Source organism: Ursus maritimus (assembly GCF_017311325.1).
Source record: "Ursus maritimus isolate PB19 chromosome X unlocalized genomic scaffold, ASM1731132v1 scaffold_X1, whole genome shotgun sequence".
NCBI classification, from domain to species: Eukaryota; Metazoa; Chordata; class Mammalia; order Carnivora; family Ursidae; genus Ursus; species Ursus maritimus.
Genome location: NW_024423319.1, coordinates 86,343,452 through 86,361,108, shown reverse-complemented (window position 1 = coordinate 86,361,108; position 17,657 = coordinate 86,343,452). Strand labels below are relative to the sequence as shown.

At 40.9% G+C, this 17,657-nt stretch overlaps 1 protein-coding gene across 1 annotated transcript in view; it reads right to left on the bottom strand.

The window, feature by feature from the left end:
• Positions 1-3,838: 3,838 nt before the first annotated feature.
• The window catches only part of FUNDC1 (FUN14 domain containing 1), a 14,200-nt gene continuing 381 nt past the window's right edge, over positions 3,839-17,657 (bottom strand). Inside the window, exons 2-5 of the mRNA XM_040632734.1 lie at positions 15,398-15,554; positions 11,214-11,289; positions 6,739-6,867; positions 3,839-4,346 (exon numbers count right to left, since the gene is read on the bottom strand). Of these exons, the coding sequence (XP_040488668.1) occupies positions 4,269-4,346; positions 6,739-6,867; positions 11,214-11,289; positions 15,398-15,554 (440 nt within the window). The 3' untranslated portion in view covers positions 3,839-4,268. The remainder of the gene's footprint in view (positions 4,347-6,738; positions 6,868-11,213; positions 11,290-15,397; positions 15,555-17,657) is intronic.

Genomic DNA, 17,657 nt, shown 5'->3' with positions numbered 1-17,657 from the left:
ATTACATTGCGCCCAGGATACTCTGGAATAATCTCTTCGAGACTGGTTGATTAGCAACTTTAATTACATCTGCAACCTTCCTTCTCCTTTGCCACATAACCTAAAGTACTCACAGATTCAGGGGGATTCAGACGTGACTATCTCTGGCAGGCCATTATTCTGCCAGCCACGAGGTCCAGAGCTCTTCACAGGTTCAGGGTAAGGTAGATTCCAGCTGAACCCATATAAAGGGACCTACAGGAGGTTGTGTCCTTATTCAACAGTACATAGTATTTGTCATAACAATGTATAAAACTTTATAGACATGTAATAAATTGCTCCTCCAAGGACGCAAAAAGGCAAGTGTTCTAGAACTAAATCCATATCTACCACAATAGGAAGTCTGAGTCAAGTCATTTATCATAATACAAAGTCTAAGATGTGGTTGTGGTAAATATCAAGAGAAACAACCAATATAGTTGAAACTTCTCTGGGGAAAGAGCCATGAAGTTGGCAAAAGGGAAAGCAGAGAAGTGCTCCCTTTTTTAGAAGCCTGATTTGTAGCCAAATACTATTTGATGTCTCGAAATATGTACATTATTTTGACAATAACAACTTAAAAAATAAATTCAGCGAGTGAAGCAAAAGTTCAAAAGAGCCCCTTAAAATAGCAAGAACGACAACAACAAAAAGCAATAACCTATTGAATTCCTATTCCTAGATCTAAAAGAAACTTTTTTTTTTTTAAGATTTTATTTATTTATTCATTCGACAGAGAGACAGACAGCCAGCGAGAGAGGGAACACAAGCAGGGGGAGTGGGAGAGGAAGAAGCAGGCTCATAGCAGAAGAGCCTGATGTGGGGCTCGATCCCATCACGCCGGGATCACACCCTGAGCCAAAGGCAGACACTTAACTGCTGCGCCACCCAGGCGCCCCTAAAACAAACCTTTTACTAATTACAAATTAACATGTACTCACCATAAAGACTTAAGATCCCATAAAAATGTTGAAAATACGTGAAAATGCTATGCATACACCAGACTCTCCGAGATGGCCTTTATGAGCATCCGTGTGCACACTTATACTCACAGGTAGAGTTTTTCCAAAAAAGTGGGATCACACTGTTTCCAACCTGATTATGTAACTAACATGTGGGTCTGTCCAGATCAATTTATACAGCTCTACAATTCCCCTTAATAATTGTACAGAAATCTGTCATTTGAATGTACCATTAAAAGTAATAATAACTTGACAAAACTCAGGAGACCCGAGGGTAGCAGGGAAGAGATAAGTTCATTTTCCTCATCTTTAATTACAGGGAGTTAGCAAATATTATCTAAGGTGGGAAATAAGGATAGGAAAAGAGTATGATATTTAAAGTAATAAAGGCATTTACTAGAAACACAAAATATATTAGCCATTAAAAAAAGAAAGTGGATGTGCACAGAATTTCTTAACTTTCAGAGTGGACATTCAATATATACTAGCCAAACTTGGACAATAAAGTTAATAGAAGTATAAATATATTAAAATGTAAATAAAAAGAACTTTTAAGAATGGTTGTCTCATAAAAGGGGATGAGGGTGGGCACCTACATCTTTCTGTCATCAAAAATGTACCTACTATTATAAAAAGATAGTCATAATATGTAATTGAAAATAGCTATTTATAAAACAGTACATAAACTCTGCTCAACTTTGATACAAAATACGTATAATGTGTTCATGCACAGGTAGAAAAGACTCCAAAGGCTATATACCAAAATATGGACAACGGTTACCTCTAAGTACGTCATATTATGAACATTCTATATATCCTTTATGTGGACGTATTTTTCTATAATGAGCATATTTCATTTATATTGTATTGGAAATAAGAAAACACGCTAAAAATCATCTTGTTTTGTGAGGGGGAAGGGTGGAGAGCCTAGGCCACAAAATACCTACATTCCATACACTCAAGTTTAAATAAATCTTGCAAACAGTCGTTATGCCCTTGAACATAAAAACCCCCATTTTAAAAATTTATTTATTTATTTATTTATTTAAAATCCCCATTTTAGACAAAGGCAGGCTACAGGCTTTTCATTCCAACCAAGCCCCACCAAGTCATTTCTGATTGACTGCACTACTACCCAGAAAAAGTTTCCCATGGGTGGACACGAACTCTAGCGCAGTCATTTCCACATCCTCATTCACCCATTCACATTCACTGAACACTGGCCTTGAGCAAAGCATTACACAGCGTGCGTCACGAGTTAGAGATTGATGAACACAAATGACTGCCCCAAGTAGCGTATAACCTTGTGGGGAAATGGCGCAGTCGGGAGGCAGAACAAGGGTCACTAAGATAGAAAGGACAGTATGGAGAGCACGGGCATTATTTCGCATTTGTGTATCAATATTTTCAAACAGATCAACAGGTACTTGGAAATGTATAGGTAAAAATGAAGGACTATTGTTTTCAGTTCTCCCTCATGGGTGGACTCTGACAAGTAGTATGTCAGGTTCTCCTGTATTATTATAGAACTTTTATAGAGGACAATTTTAGTCTCTATTTGAGGGCAGACATTTTCGTGCCCCCATTCTCCTAGTGCATCAGGCACAGGGCAGACACTGTGTATGGAGCCGGAATGAACAAATCGAGCTGGCTACTAGAGCTCCCCACAGTAGCCTGCCTCACCGCAGCAGATGAAAGCATCATGCGATCACAGCACACCCAAGTGTGACCAAGGTTCCACCTCACGTAGCCTACTTTTCCCTCCAATTCCACAGCAATGGAAGGCTCGGCAAGGCCGAAAGAAAGAAAAGCTCAAGGAAGATCAAACGTGTATTTATAAGCAAAATCACTTTGTATTAAGAAAGCCTGAGTTTTATTTAGCATTGTATCTGAGGCACCAAGGAGAGTAAAGGAAGAAACTAAAGATGAATCCCCATGTTCGGTTCTAAGGGGTTGGGATGATGAAAGCACGCAGATTGTAACGAATCTTCAAAGTACGAAATGCCTCATGTTTACAATACACGAAATAAACTATGGGGGCTTCCTACTGAAAGCAGATGGCCTGAATCCCTGCAGTCTCTCCAATCTGAGGACCCCGATGTGTGTTGTTCTGCCGTTTTTCCGATGCCAACATAGAATTCTATGAACAAAATGAATAACACAGAGAGCTTTTCGGGGCAAAGGAGCCTCTGAGAGAGCGTGGTGTGGCCCGGAAAAACAAGTCCACTGGCCTAGGCTTCAACATAATGCTACCAAACCTGAAAGCCTTAGCACACACATCTCAGATGAGATCAGACAGACAGTTCTCTTCAAGGTCCAATTTCATAATGACAGCAAATCACTGTCTTTCAGACAGTAAACTCATACCATACTACTAAGTATTTTATAGTAATTTTTACCTCTTTGTGCAGAAGGGGCTAAAATAATAATTAGGATTTTTAGAAATGAGAAAGGAGGTTCACTCAAGGTTAATAAAATGAATCAGTGACCCAACTACATGTACCCTCAAAATAATTAGTTCTGCCTGGGCTGCCAGGATAAATAATTAAAGAAGCTTATACACAGGAAATTTTTGCAACTACAGACATAAAAAAAAAAAAAAAAAAAAGAGAGAGAGAGAGAGAAAGAGCTTTAGACATGAGTATTTCCTTAGAAAAGCCTTCCTTGAAACTGTTTACTATACTTACTATAGAAGCAAAGTAAGAATGGCAGAAAACCACCACCTAAAAACTGGTATTAAATCTGTTTAATATCTTTAATAATTCTATTACTTCTAAATCCTTCCACAAAAGGGCATTACAGTTCTTCAGTTTATTGCAAACATATCTTTGGGGGAAAAAAAAAAGCCAACCGCAATGTTGAAGCTATGATACAAGTTTTTAATTACTGGCACTATACTATAAAGCAAAATGAAGAACATCTTATTTAAATAAAACAAGGAGAGTATTTCACTGGGGAATACAGCCAACACATTTTTTCTATGTATCTACATCCAATGGTGGTATTTTATAGGCTAATTTGGAAACAAATGCAAATTTTAAAAAAATAAATGAAAGGCATGTTTTGCTCAGGGATACTATTATACACATACCACATAGGTTGTTCTTACAGCAAATACTAGTTTGCCAAACTCCAATGGCAAAACACTAAGCTGTGAGTTTGGTATTGTCCACCTAGTTGTTTCTTGCAGCCCTGGAGAATCTGGAGGTGAGTGATGTCGAGAAACCACCTTGTTGCCACCATTTCTCTTCTTATAGGTGACTCCACTGTGATAGACCATTCATATCCTTAAGATGCAAGGCCTAGCAAAAAGCCTCCCACAAATCCACTGGATATCACAATGTTCTGTTTGATAAATTCTGTTGCCTGAAACATAAGTTTAAACAAAATACTCTTAATTGTGCTACGACATGGATGGACCCTGAAAATGCTACGTTAAGTGAAATAAGACAGAGAAGGGAAAACATTGTACAATTCCACGGACACGAACAGTGAAATTCATTGAGACAGAAAGTAGGACAGAGGCTACCAAGGGCTGGGGAGAGGGGTCAATTGTGGGAATGTGTGCTTAATGGTTAGAGTTTCTGTTTGGGATGATGAAAAAGTTCTAAATGTGGAGAGTGGTAACGGCTGCACGGAAGTCCAAATTCAGTACTTAACGCTACTAAATTGTACATTTTAAAATAATTAAAATGGTTAATTTTGTGTATGTGTATTTTGCCACAATAAGAAAAAAATGATGCAAATTAAAGAAAAGCACTCTCACTTACTGAATCTGGTGCTAAGTAACGTTTTTATAGCTGTTTTCCCCAATTCAGGAAGTATTTGGCAAAGACTCTCGTACACCTACTACCACAGGTGCCAACCAGCACGCAAGATGCCAAGGCTGGCCACGATAATCTGAAGGAGCGGAGAGCCCCAGCCAGATCCAGTAAGCTTCTTAGCTACTGAGATAATGGGTATATTGGTGGCCAAAAATCTCACAGGTAACAAGAAGCTGTAGGGCAGACATAAATGGTCCACTTAGCAAGTTATTAGCACAGATTTAATAAATTCCCACAGCAGGCACAACGATATTTGTTAACAGTCCACTTGGCCAGCAAGAAAAAACGTACAGGATCAAATAAATATCACCCTGAGAAAATGCTTACCCCAAATAAAACCAGGAAAAAGCAATCAGACAAAGCCAGACCATGGGATACTCTGCCTACATGCTTCAAAAATGTCAGTATCATGAAAGATGGGGGGGGGGGGAAACAAAAACAAAACACAGATGATGGGACTGCTAAAGGCTAAAGGAGACTTCAGAGACATGATAACCAATTGCAATACAGAATTCTTTTTGTCTGTTTTTTAAAGATTTTATTTTTAGGTAATCTCCACATTCAATGTGGGGCTTGAACTCGCAATCCCCAGATCAAGAGTCGTGTGCTCTACTGACTGAGCCAGCCAGACACCCCAATATATAATTCCTGATTGGGGGAAAAATGTATAAAAGATATTTTGTGGAAAAATTTTAATATGGACTGTGTATTAGGAAATATGATTGCATTTTAATTTGGGGGGATTTGTAAGGGTAACTGTAGTTGTACAGGAGAATATCTGTACTCTTAGAAGATATATGCTGAAGTATTTAAGAGTGGAAAGGAAGGGGCGCCTGGGTGGCACAGCGGTTAAGCGTCTGCCTTCGGCTCAGGGCGTGATCCCGGCGTTATGGGATCGAGCCCCACATCAGGCTCCTCCGCTGGAAGCCTGCTTCTTCCTCTCCCACTCCCCCTGCTTGTGTTCCCTCTCTCGCTGTCTCTATCTCTGTCGGATAAATAAATAAAATCTTAAAAAAAAAAGTGTGAAAAGGAAGGATGTCTTAAACGATTAGGGAAAAAAAGTATAAATTACATGTACACACACACACAGAGATAAGGCAAATGTAAAATGATTAGGTAAAGAGGTGAAGGGTATTTGGGTATTCACTGTCTTTGTCCTTCAACTTTTCAACTGGTCTGAAATTTTTCAAAATTAAAAGTTGGGGGTATTAAAAGAACATGATAAAACAAAGGGAAGGAGTACTCACTTCAATTCTAAACAAAGGATAAGAAGAAAAATATACATTAAAACATTAATAAAACTAATATATTAATTAAATATACACATCTTCAAAATACTCCACCTCATGAAAAAAAATAGGTAGTTTTAGTTTTACCACACCTTGTCTACACACGTACACATCTGTAAAAGCGGAGGAAACCTTCTGGAAGAATAATGTTATTACCTTTTACATGCAGATCAAAATAGGTGGGAGACTGGCAGGGAAAACCATATTAACTACTTAAGAAAAAAAAAAGATTGTGTTTTTTTTCTTAAAGTAATCTCTACCCCCAACGTGGGGCTCGAACTCACAACCCCAAGATCAAGAGTCGCATGCTCTTCTGATTGAGCTTGCTCTTCCACTGCAATAATGACTGATTTAAATAGTGGCTTGATCCCAAATTTTATTTAGCACTCTTAAACATGACCAAAAACACTCACTTTTTAGAAGAAGATAATCACTAGTCACGTTTTCTGTGAAGCGAAACCCGCAAGGGAAAAAAAGGAGCCAGGGGCACCTGGCTGGCTTAGTTGGTAGAGCATGTGACTCTTGATCTCAGGGTCACGAGTTCGAGCCCCACGCCGGACACAGAGATAACTCATTAAAAAAAAAAAAAAGAAGAAAAGCAAAGAAAAAAGAAAAAGAAGGAGCCATAAATGTATACTGTCTTACTTCTTCAATTATATTGTTGATTTCAGGTGCTGCCTTATTTGCTCGTTTCTTAATCTGTCTTTTCGCTTTATTTACATCTTTTTCAACTCTCTTCCAGTCAATCTGCACATAGCCACTGTGACTGGCAATCTGCAAAAATATAATAAAAATGGTTAATTCTAAACCAACTAGGTTGATGACAAATCTATTACCGAGGAATATGTGGACATTTAGATTTCAAGAAATCTATGAAGCTTATAGGGAAGATATCACAATTTATTCATTTCACAAATACCGAGTGCCTGCTCTGTGCCAGGCATTATTCTAGGCCCCCAAACTATAGCCAATAACAAGGGAGACATAAGTCCCCACCCTCAGAGAGCTCTGTATCCATAGGGAAAAAAGATATTAAGCATAATTAATTACTTAGATGTGATGAACACTATGTTAAGAAACGTACAGCGCATGATGGGCAAAGATTCCAAAAACTGTATTACAACTGTGCTATAATTCTATCATAACTTTTGGAATTTGGGAATTAGCTAAAAAGACAAAGAGACGATCCAAATTATACAGTTAATTAAAAAGTACCTCTTAATTAAACAGATGTTTAATTACAAGGGATCAGAAGCCAAGCAGTTATTAGGTCACTAAAGAAATCTAAAGTAACCTGATACAGGGTCTTTACTAACTCTGAACTCTTTACTTAAATTAAGAATACTTTCTGGTAATCGCTTTCAAAAGTGGACTACATGAGAAATATGCTCTTCACAAGTTTCACGCCATAAGTCCTTTTAATAGAACTATAGCTAAATGCTGATTAACTATAAGTAAACCCCTCATACGGTATTACTGAGACGCTACAAAATCTGAACAGGAACAACAGCATGGTGTGTAAGCCAGTACCATACATTAGTCCCTCCAAAGAATAAAATCAAAAAGTAAAGAATCACATTAGTGGTAAACAATTAAGCCATGTACACCATTATAAATCACTTCTATCACGCTTATGCTCTCTTTGTAATTTTCTAAGGCATCCCTTGACTTTGAACCACAAATAAAATACTTCGAATAATAAAAGTATCTGATTTGATAGAAGTAGGTCGACTAGGGAGCTTGAGTTCCATTTTCACTGTGAATACAGACTCCACAGAAGAATGTATTTATCTGCATTCCTTCCTGTATTTATTTACCTATTACCACTTCAAACTCCAGCCTTAGCAAAACAGAGTGGTGATCGAATCAAATGGCAAGTGAAAGCTTTTCCTGGCAGTCCCTGACACAGTCATTTGGGTCACAGGCAGGGAGGTGATGGTGAACCTTAGGGACCCTCCCGTACATCGCAACTATAAACCCTGGTTAAAATACAAGAATTAACAAAAGCAAGCAGATTTCAACGAGAGTTGAAACTTGCAGGACAGGAACAATGTAAAGTGAGCTGCCCATTTTTCTGGTTTTATCTGGAGGGCAGGATGCACAGGGTGACTAAAACTTAAATAGAAAACATGCTATCTTTCTGGCCCAAAGAACCAGATGACAGAGTCTACGACAGTAACAGCTCCCAGAAATGAGAGAGCTACATAAGGGGAGCCCCAAATTCTATGCGTAAACTCTACCCAAGTCCTGAAGCACACTTTCATGGGACAGAGCCACGCATTCTGGCCAAGGTTAAAAGAACTGAACTGAGATTTGAGCTGCTACCCACCACACGTGAAACAGAGCTTACAATTTGAGTCTAACCAAGTTAACTGCCTGCTAAAATCAACATATCAACACTCTTCTGAGGAATAAAATAGAATCCAGAGTTTCCACAACATAACATTCTCAATGCCCAGGATAAAATCCAAGCTTATCTGATATAGGATAAAACAGGAAAATGTGGCCTAGTCTTGAAAGAAAATCAACAGATGCCAACCTTAAGATAACCCGGTTATTGGAATTATCAGGACTTTAAACCTGCTACTAGAACTATGCTCAATAAGGTAAAGGAAACTATGCTTGTAATCAATGAAAAGATAAGCAATCTCACCAGGGATACAGAAAATAAAAAAAGAACCAAATGAAAATTCTAGCATTGGAAAATACAGTATCTGAAAGAAAGTTCTTAGAAAGGCTTAATGGCAGAGGGTAGATGACAGAAAAAAGAGTCTGTGAACTTGAAGCTAGACATTAGAAATTCTACAGTTTGAAAAAAAGATTGAAAAAATAAACGAACAAAACCTCAGGACATGATCAAAAAGCCTAACATGCATGTAATCAGAGTCATGTTTAGAAAGAGAAGAGAGAAAGAAGAGGAGGAAACAACTCTTTTAAATAACAGTCAAAACCTTCTCAAACATGGTTAAAAACACACAAATTTACAGATTCAAGCTCAGTGAACTCCAGGTAACGATCTAACACGATTATGAAATAACAATACTCAGATGACACGGTGGGGCGGGCGGGGAGGGGGAGGCACAGAGGAACATAAAGGATGCAAGTGTGTGAGATCAGGGAGGGGAGGCAGGCAAGGAAAGTTCAATAAATGAGTTAAAGTCTCACGTTCCATAACAGGAAGCCAACAGTTAATAACTCAAACTGAAAGATCAAGAAATATTCAAATAACTTGTTTAGGAAAAAGGAAAGAAATACCTTAAGAATCAGCTAAGAGTTTATGTAGTTGCCTCAAGGGAAGGAAAAATGGGGAAGGCGGGTAGTGAGGGAGGTAGAGGATTCCTCTAATCTGTAACAGGCCTTGTACATATATTTGACCCTTTGAATTAGGGGCACATACAATTCCAAAAAATGAAAACTAAATTTAAAAGACTTACATACCACTGTCTATTTTAGGATGGCAGTGTGGTAAATATCTACTGGAAAACACTTAACTCCGAGTTACCAGAAAAGCCTTAAGGTCTAAGTAAATAAGTTTTTATCTTTAAATGTAAGTAAAGGTAACACAAATACAGAAGTGGGCCTAAAGAACAATGGACAATTAGGCTGAAAGCCACGTGCTACTCTTATTTCCTCTTTCAGTTTCCTTCTAAGTTTTCAAGGTGAGTCATATTTGGGGGAAAGGCTAGGTTTGATGCAGACAGGTCCCATATTCTTGTGCTTCGTGACTTTAAAGAATATATAGACTAGGCACAGGGAAGTAAAAGGTGGCAACGGCAAAACGTGGATTTGAATGGTATATACCCAGTGGACCGAAATGGACTTCTGCGAAACTGACAGAGTGGATTGAAATTAATTCTCTTTAGTCTATGAACATTTTCAGAAATTCTGCTTCAATCCGGTACCCTTTGTACCGGATTGAAGAGAAATGACAACAGAGTTTTCAAAATAGCTATAGAATTAAATATGTTCCTGATTCTATATAAACGCAAGTCAAAATCTGCTTAAATAAAATTGTCTTCTGCACAAATGCTGGCATGTTCATCCAAAGGCATAAATTTAGATATTAACCATATTCCTTTTTACCTCTTACCACAAGGAATACGCAATTACTCCTAACAATGCCACCGATGGAAGGAAAATATATATTTTTTTAAAAAACTGTTTAGTAAACAACTCAAAATCTATACTTAACACATACGAATCCAGTCCCTTTGTACTTCAGGCAATGACACTGGTCATTTTATGATCAATGGGTCTGGTGTTGAAGTCAGATTTTGGTTGCTATGAACATCAATCATTTCAAAAATCTGGTAGGACTGACAGTTCTCTGTATGTTTAAAATTACTGCTAACATTCATTCCCAGAGATTTTCAATTTTGGGATTTACTATATTTGATCTTCAGGGAATGGTATTTTTGGAAAAATACATGCCAAACAGACACGAATGCCAGACAATATCCTGATAAACATCCTCTAACCACGAAGCATTTTTAAATCTTATACTTAGAGGGAACACGCACAAAACTAAAATTTCAAATCCCCCTGCCTCAGAAATAGGATTATGGATGATTTTTTAAACCCAGTTTTCCACTTTCTGTATTATTATAGTCCCCTAGTTTTAAAAAAACGTGTTAGAAATTGCTAACAGCAATTTCCTCTGAGAAGGAAAACTGCATGGCCAGGAAATGGGGAAAAGAAAGAGACCTTTTGCATTTTATAGACTCTGTGTGATTAAAATTCATATATGTTTAAAATGGTCAGGACGAGAAGGTTATATTATGGATGAAATGTTCATTTCGCTGAAGAGATGTTTTAAAGGAAATCTGGGTATGTAATAAAAAAAAATGAGGCACTTAAAACTGTAATAGTGGTCTTTTTAACTGGGATCTTTTTAGCTGGGATCAAACTATGCTTATAGAATGTAGGAGTGTTTAAAATTGTTGTCTTTCATGACAGATATCAGCTTTCAAAACTCACTTTAGTTTTTCCATAAACTGATACCTAAAAGAAAAAGTCCATCTTGTATTCAGACAGACAGGCCTGAAATGGCTAAACTTGGCTTTCTCAGTTCCCAGGGGCGACATAGTGAGCAGAGGCAAGGCCTGAAGGCACGGACGTACCTGAAGGAGAAGAAAGCCACCACCTACTGCAGTTGCTGCCAGCTTTCCAACTTTCTGGAACAAAAATCCCGCACACCTTTAATGAAAGAAATGACAAAAGATGAGAACCACCAATGATGTACTAAACTCTCTCCCTCTTCTCCTTTTCATGGCTTTCCTAATACAATCTTAGTATCTTCCCATTTCTTTTCATCATATCCCTTATCTGCTCAGAAACCCTCAGTGTTTCCTTTGTTCTACAGGCAAGTCAAAAGTGCATGATCTAGGGGTGCCTGGGGTGGCTCAGTCGGTGAAGCAGCTGCCTTCGGCTCAGGTCATGATCCCAGGGTCCTGGGATGGAGCCCTGCATTGGGCTCCCTGCTCAGTGGGGAGCCTGCTTCTCCCTCACCCTCTGCGCTGTCCCCCGCTTGTACTCTCTGGTTCTCACTCTCTCTGTCAAATAAATAAATAAAATCTAAAAAAAAAAAAAAAAGTGCACAATCGGGCGCACCTAACTGGCTCATTTGGTAGAGCACGCGACCCTTGATCTAATCAGCGTCGTGAATTTGAGCCCCACACTCGGCCTAGAACTTAACTTTAAAAAAAGTGCACAATCTAAACTGTGATATGCTTCAAAATGAGGGATGGAAAAAGGAGGAAGGGAATTTATAGGAAAAAAAGATTGGCTACTGAAACAAAGTTGAGTACTCAGGGCCTCATTATACTCTTCCTTCTATATTTGTCTAAGTTGAAATTCCCCATAATAAAAGTAGGGGTTTTTTTGTTTTTATTTTTGAGAGAGAGAGAGAGAGCAGGAGCAGAGGGGCAGAGGGAGAGGGAGAAGAAGATTCCCTGCTGAGCAGGGAGCCTGATGTGGAGCTCGATCCCAGGACCCTGAGACCATGACCTGAGCAGAAGGCAGACAGTTAACCGACTGAGCCACCTAGGCGCCCCTGACATTTTTTTTTTTTAATGCAGTCAAGATGCTCCATACACCTGGCCAACCCCACTCTACCCAAACCTTCTGCTCCAACCCCATTAGTTTCCAAATAGGTCATCACCACTGCTCAAGCTATTAATCTCACTTCTAGGAGTTTCTACCTAGCTCTGCCTATCTAAAGCTTTTTACCCTTTGCGGCCCAGCTGAAGTTCCACCTTCACGACTACACTTAGGCCCACATTTCTCATGGCTTCCTTACCTACATCTCTCTCTGGTTATCTATCTCTATATTAAACCCACTTTGTTTCACCTATTCTGTAAGAATGTCAGTCCATACTTCTTTGGGGATTCTCTCCTTCAGTGAGCTCATATCCCCTTCAGTATTCCAGATCCATAATGTGCAAAAGAATCCCAGATTTCTAACTATAGGCTTCTGTACTGGAGTGAACAGTGTCTGCCCACCCCGCCCCCCAATTCAGGTCCTTCCCAGAATCTCAGCATGTGACCTCATTTGGAATAAGGGTCACGGAGGATGTCATTAGTTAGGATGAGGCCATACTGTAACAGGGTGGGCCCTAAACCCAATATGACTTAATCCAACATGTCACAGAGACACTCAGAGGGAAAACAGCAGCCACGTGACAGCACAGGCAGAGCCTGGAGCGGTATGTCTCAAGCCAAGGAATGCCAGGGATCGCTAGCAAGCACCAGAAGCTAGGAGAGAAGCAAGGAGCAGATCTTCCCTCTGAGCCTCCAAGAAGGAACAAATCCGGCTGACACTTTTCAGACTGCTGGCCTCTAGACCTATGCGAGTACATTTCTTTCGTTTTAAGCCACGTAGTTGTGGTACTTTGTTACAACAGCCCTAGGCAACTAGCGCACCTTCATAAATGGAATCCATGGGCTTCTCTAGCACACAGAATGACCTATTCAAAATGTCCCAAACCAAAAATCGTCGGGGCGCCTGGGTGGCACAGCGGTTGGGCGTCTGCCTTCAGCTCAGGGCGTGATGCCGGCGTTATGGGATCGAGCCCCACATCAGGCTCCTCCGCTATTAGTCTGCTCTCCCACTCCCCCTGCTTGTGTTCCCTCTCTCGCTGGCTGTCTCTCTCTCTGTCAAATAAATAAATAAAATCTTAAAAAAAAAAAAATCGTCCTTCCAACCAAATCAACCCTTGCTAAGGTCCCGACCTGTAAGTGAGAGCACCATTCTCTAGGTCTGCCCCCTCATGTTCGTCTCAGACTGCCTCCTTCATCACCTTTGGGGTCCGACTGATTGCCAATTCCATATACTCTATTTCCGAAACATTATTTGACTGTCTTCTTTCCATTCTCACGGGCATCGTTACCTTGCTTCCAAACCACACTAAGGGCCCTCTAGCTAGCCTTCACGCCTTCCATCTCTCCTCGCAAGCATCCATCCTGATATTTCTTATTATCATCAAAAATCTGTAACTACCTACAGCCACGTGTAACCTCCGTAGCCTCCCACGTGTGGCCTGAATTGGTCTGAGATGGTAACTGGTTAGGTTAGTGCCCATTCCTCCTTAACGTATGCCACAACAGTACATCAGTTTTATACCTCAAGGAAATTACAGAAATGTACTACACTGAATCTAATGTCATTGCAACAAACTCCCTGTGTAATATTAGAGTCCTATTACTCAGCTCCTAGGCCGACACCTGGCTATAATCCAAACATACGTACTACTATAAAGACCATGTCCCTCAGTAGGGGAGCCAGCAACAAAGGCTCTGATAAGGGAGCAGAGGAGGCAAGCAGCAGCCAAGTCACAAGTACATCCCAGGGACTGTGTCTCACAAGCATGTCTGTGCTTGTCATCAAGGATGACTGTGTCATCCTTCGCCTGATGGCATGAGCCACGAAAATAAAGCTACTAACTGCCTCTGCTCTGTCTCTAGGCTTTCCAAGCCGACTTCTGCCAATCATGGGCCTTCTCACCGAGTCTGGCCTACCGGGAGAAAGCACACAATGATGTGATAATTCTATTGCTCAGTTTTTTTAGTCTCGTTTAAGATGGGGCTTTAGGTCCAGACTCACATTAACCAGTCACCCATGGCATCCAATTGTGAGCTTATCTGGGCAGAGCACCAGACTCTATTATGGGCGTCAAGGTACAACCTATCTATGGAGGTTCAACTGAATAACCAGGCCCTGACCAGACATCTCAGTTCTAATTGCAGGTCTTTTAATAAGCAGCATGAATAAGTTCACATCATGAAGAAATTCTGCACCTGCGTGTCACGGAATCTTCACAATGAAGGTTTCTACCATGAAATGGCATTTACAAAAAGGCATAAAGGAGTGAGCCAGGTTCCAAAGTACAAGAAAACACAAATCAAAAAATTTAACACTTATCAAGTTTAAAAATGTAAATATTTAACGTAAGATAAATTTAACCTAGAATCTAAGAAAAAAATGATTACTCACAAGCTGAGCAGCCGCACTAATGTCAAAAATTCTCTACGGCTGTGAACATTTTCAAAATGAAGGGTCACGCTTGTTTGACCCTTGTTATTTGGCTAATCTTTTATTCCAAGAATAACAATTTGATCTATAGTAGCAATTATGTAATCATGTAGCCTAAAACATCAACTGGTTAGGTTAATGCTTATTAACTGTTCCTCCTTAATGCATTCCATAATATTATTACAGAGTAAGCAATCAGTCTTTTAATTGCAACGAAGACCCAGTTTAATTCCAACTCTTCTTCAAAGTATAATAATCCAAATTCGTCCACAGAAATCAACAGAACCATCGGATTCATAATAATTTTCACTGAGAATTTTACACGGCTCTCTACAGGGCTGACAATCCTGGAGACCAGTTCTACTGCGGGAGTCCTCAAAGGTTTTTCCAGTTGTTAGCACTGAACAAGTAAAGTATTTACTTTAAAAAGTAAATTACTTACATATAATGAACCCTTAGATGTTTCTTCCTTTTTACCCACTATCAGTGAATCAGATACACTACATTTGCTCAATGTGAGAAGGTGGAAAATATAGAAAGAATCAAAAGGAAGGGAGAGGAGGGAACAGCAGAACACAGGGTGGGCATGGGGAAGCCGATCACCAAAACCACTGTGTCCCAGAGTGTAGATCACACCCACCCCATCTCAGAGAAAAGCCTCAAGGTAGAGCTCTTCGGGGAGTAACAGTGTATGTGCACAGTAACTGGCCTGTTTACAAAAGGGCAGCAGTCAGGCTGCCAATGAAATTTTAATGAAAAAGATGTTGTTCTCACCAGCCAGTCACTCCACCCATTACAATCTGGGTGGCTACCGAGTATTTTTCAACCATAGGTCCGGAACTGTGGCCAAACACTCGATTCCACCAATGGTGTCTTCTTGCATACTCAGTTAAATCCAACACTTCGTAAGACTCGTCATCGCTTTCATACTCTTCAAAATACAAAATGGAAAAAATAAGTTTAGAGTCAAGCAAAAGTCAGAAACGTCCTGTACATTTTTTAGCTGTTACTACATCACTGTTAGTTTTGGCCCACAGCTAAAAATGCCCAGATGGAAACATTAGTTTGTTAAAACCCAATCCCTGAGACTAGGGCCTCAAAAAGTCAAGGAGCCTAGCATCTCCCTTCCAAAGGCCCAGGGACCGGCCCAGGGCCGGAGCCAGAGCCACGTCAGAGTTACACAGAAGTGAGGGGTCGCCTCCCCAGATGGCAGTAAGGTCAGGTCAGAGTTTCACAGCATGAAGGGCCACCCCCAAATCTCAGTCGGGTCAGGGGAGAGCTAGATCCATTTTCATCAGAGGGAGAAAGCGGGGGGGCGGGGGTCCTCCCCTGACAGCACCGGTTAGGGGCCTGGCAAGATGAAATTACTTAAGTAATTCATCTAAAAGGCTAAAAAGCACTTTTGAAGATGGAAATGAAGAGCCAGAGGTGAAGGTTAAGGCAGGAGGCGGGGCTGTGTTGGGGACGGGGGGAGTCCTCTCCGCCGGAGTTCTGCCGTGAGAGGAGGAAGTCTAGTTCCAAGGGGTGCCTCACACAGAGCCCCAGGAGCCCTGGGGCAGGGGAGAAGAAAGAGTGCCCCCGGGAGCAAGGTCGAGAGCTGTGAGCCGCGTCTTAGACACTCTTCGGGCCCGACCGCTCACCTTGGGGAGGGGGTTCCGGGTCGCCATGATACCGCCCGCGGCCAGCTCTGAAGGTGGTCCCCGCCCGCCCTCCTCTCCCCACTACTTTAAGAGACCTTCTAGGCCCAGGTGAAAGTCTATGGTCTCTTTTTTCCTCCTCCCCTTCCAGGCGCGTTGTCCCGTCCCCGCCCCTCCTCTCAGCGCAGGGTCTTCCGCGCAAGCGCAAGGCTCAAGGCTGGGGGAGTGTGGAGGAGGGAGGGTAACCGCCGCGCGAGGACTTGTGGGAGTTGTAGTCCGTTGCCCTGCGCAACCCTTGCTTCCCACCCCACCCCCACCCCTCTTAGAATTTCAGTAACTAAATTTTGTAATTTTGTCTCAAAGAGCCTCAGGGCTGGAGGAGAGGCGGCATCACGTGATGGTATAAAGCGAAAACCAGCTTGGCATTCTCAACACTATACCAGAATGCAAGCGCCTGAGAAAAAAGGCTTTAAAAACGAGAAAACGAGATAAGAGAAACCCTGTTTCAAACCGCACTTTTGTAAGGAGGCAAGGACACGCCAACAGATGGAAAATTTTTCTAACGTGCTGCTGCTGGGAACTGAAACCTATTTATCCGCTCCCTCTCCACATGTTTCCTGCCAGGAACCCAAGGAAGTAGAGGAAGGCCTAGGGACTGACCTGACATGATATTCAAGAGGACATAATTTTTCAGCCTCATTGTTATTATTTAAATCTGACAGAGGAGCGAGGTCAAGCTCTTCACCCAGAAGCCCCACCGGATTCTGTAGAATGAAAACCATGTTGATTACCAAGCAACTAACTCAGGTTCCTGTAAACCAGCCCCTAAACCTGTTTTGAGCTTGCATTACACCTGTATGTGCTGGACAATTTTAAAAAGCCCTCTCTGTGCTCTTTTTTAATGGAAAAACAAGGAATTCTGGTGTAGGTTGTGTAAGGGCCCAGGGCCAGCTACCCTAAAATGTACTGCAATGGCATATTGGTTGTTTTGAACTAAAGCTACCTGGGAAACAACGGGTGCGAGGACACTCAGACCCTCCTCTGTCCCCCTGAAAGCAGGAAATAAATTTCCCGTGTGAATAATACCCTCCCTGTACTAAGAAGTAAAAAGGCATCCTTATCACCAGAGATAGGGACTTTAAAACCAAGAAAGCTGGAGAAACAAACTTTGTTATTTTTTTTCCTAATCGACCTCAGCCCAAATTCTGCTTAGAATTCCTTACTGAAGCTCCCTTACTAAAGCTTTATCCTGTCAATTTCTCACAAATGCATTGTCTCTGTCTAAAATGTATCAAAACTGCCTGCCTTGGTCATTTCTTTAGGGTCTCAGTTTCATTATTGGACCTCCATGCCCATGTAATAAACCTAGTTTGTTTTTTTCCCCCTCCTGTTCACCT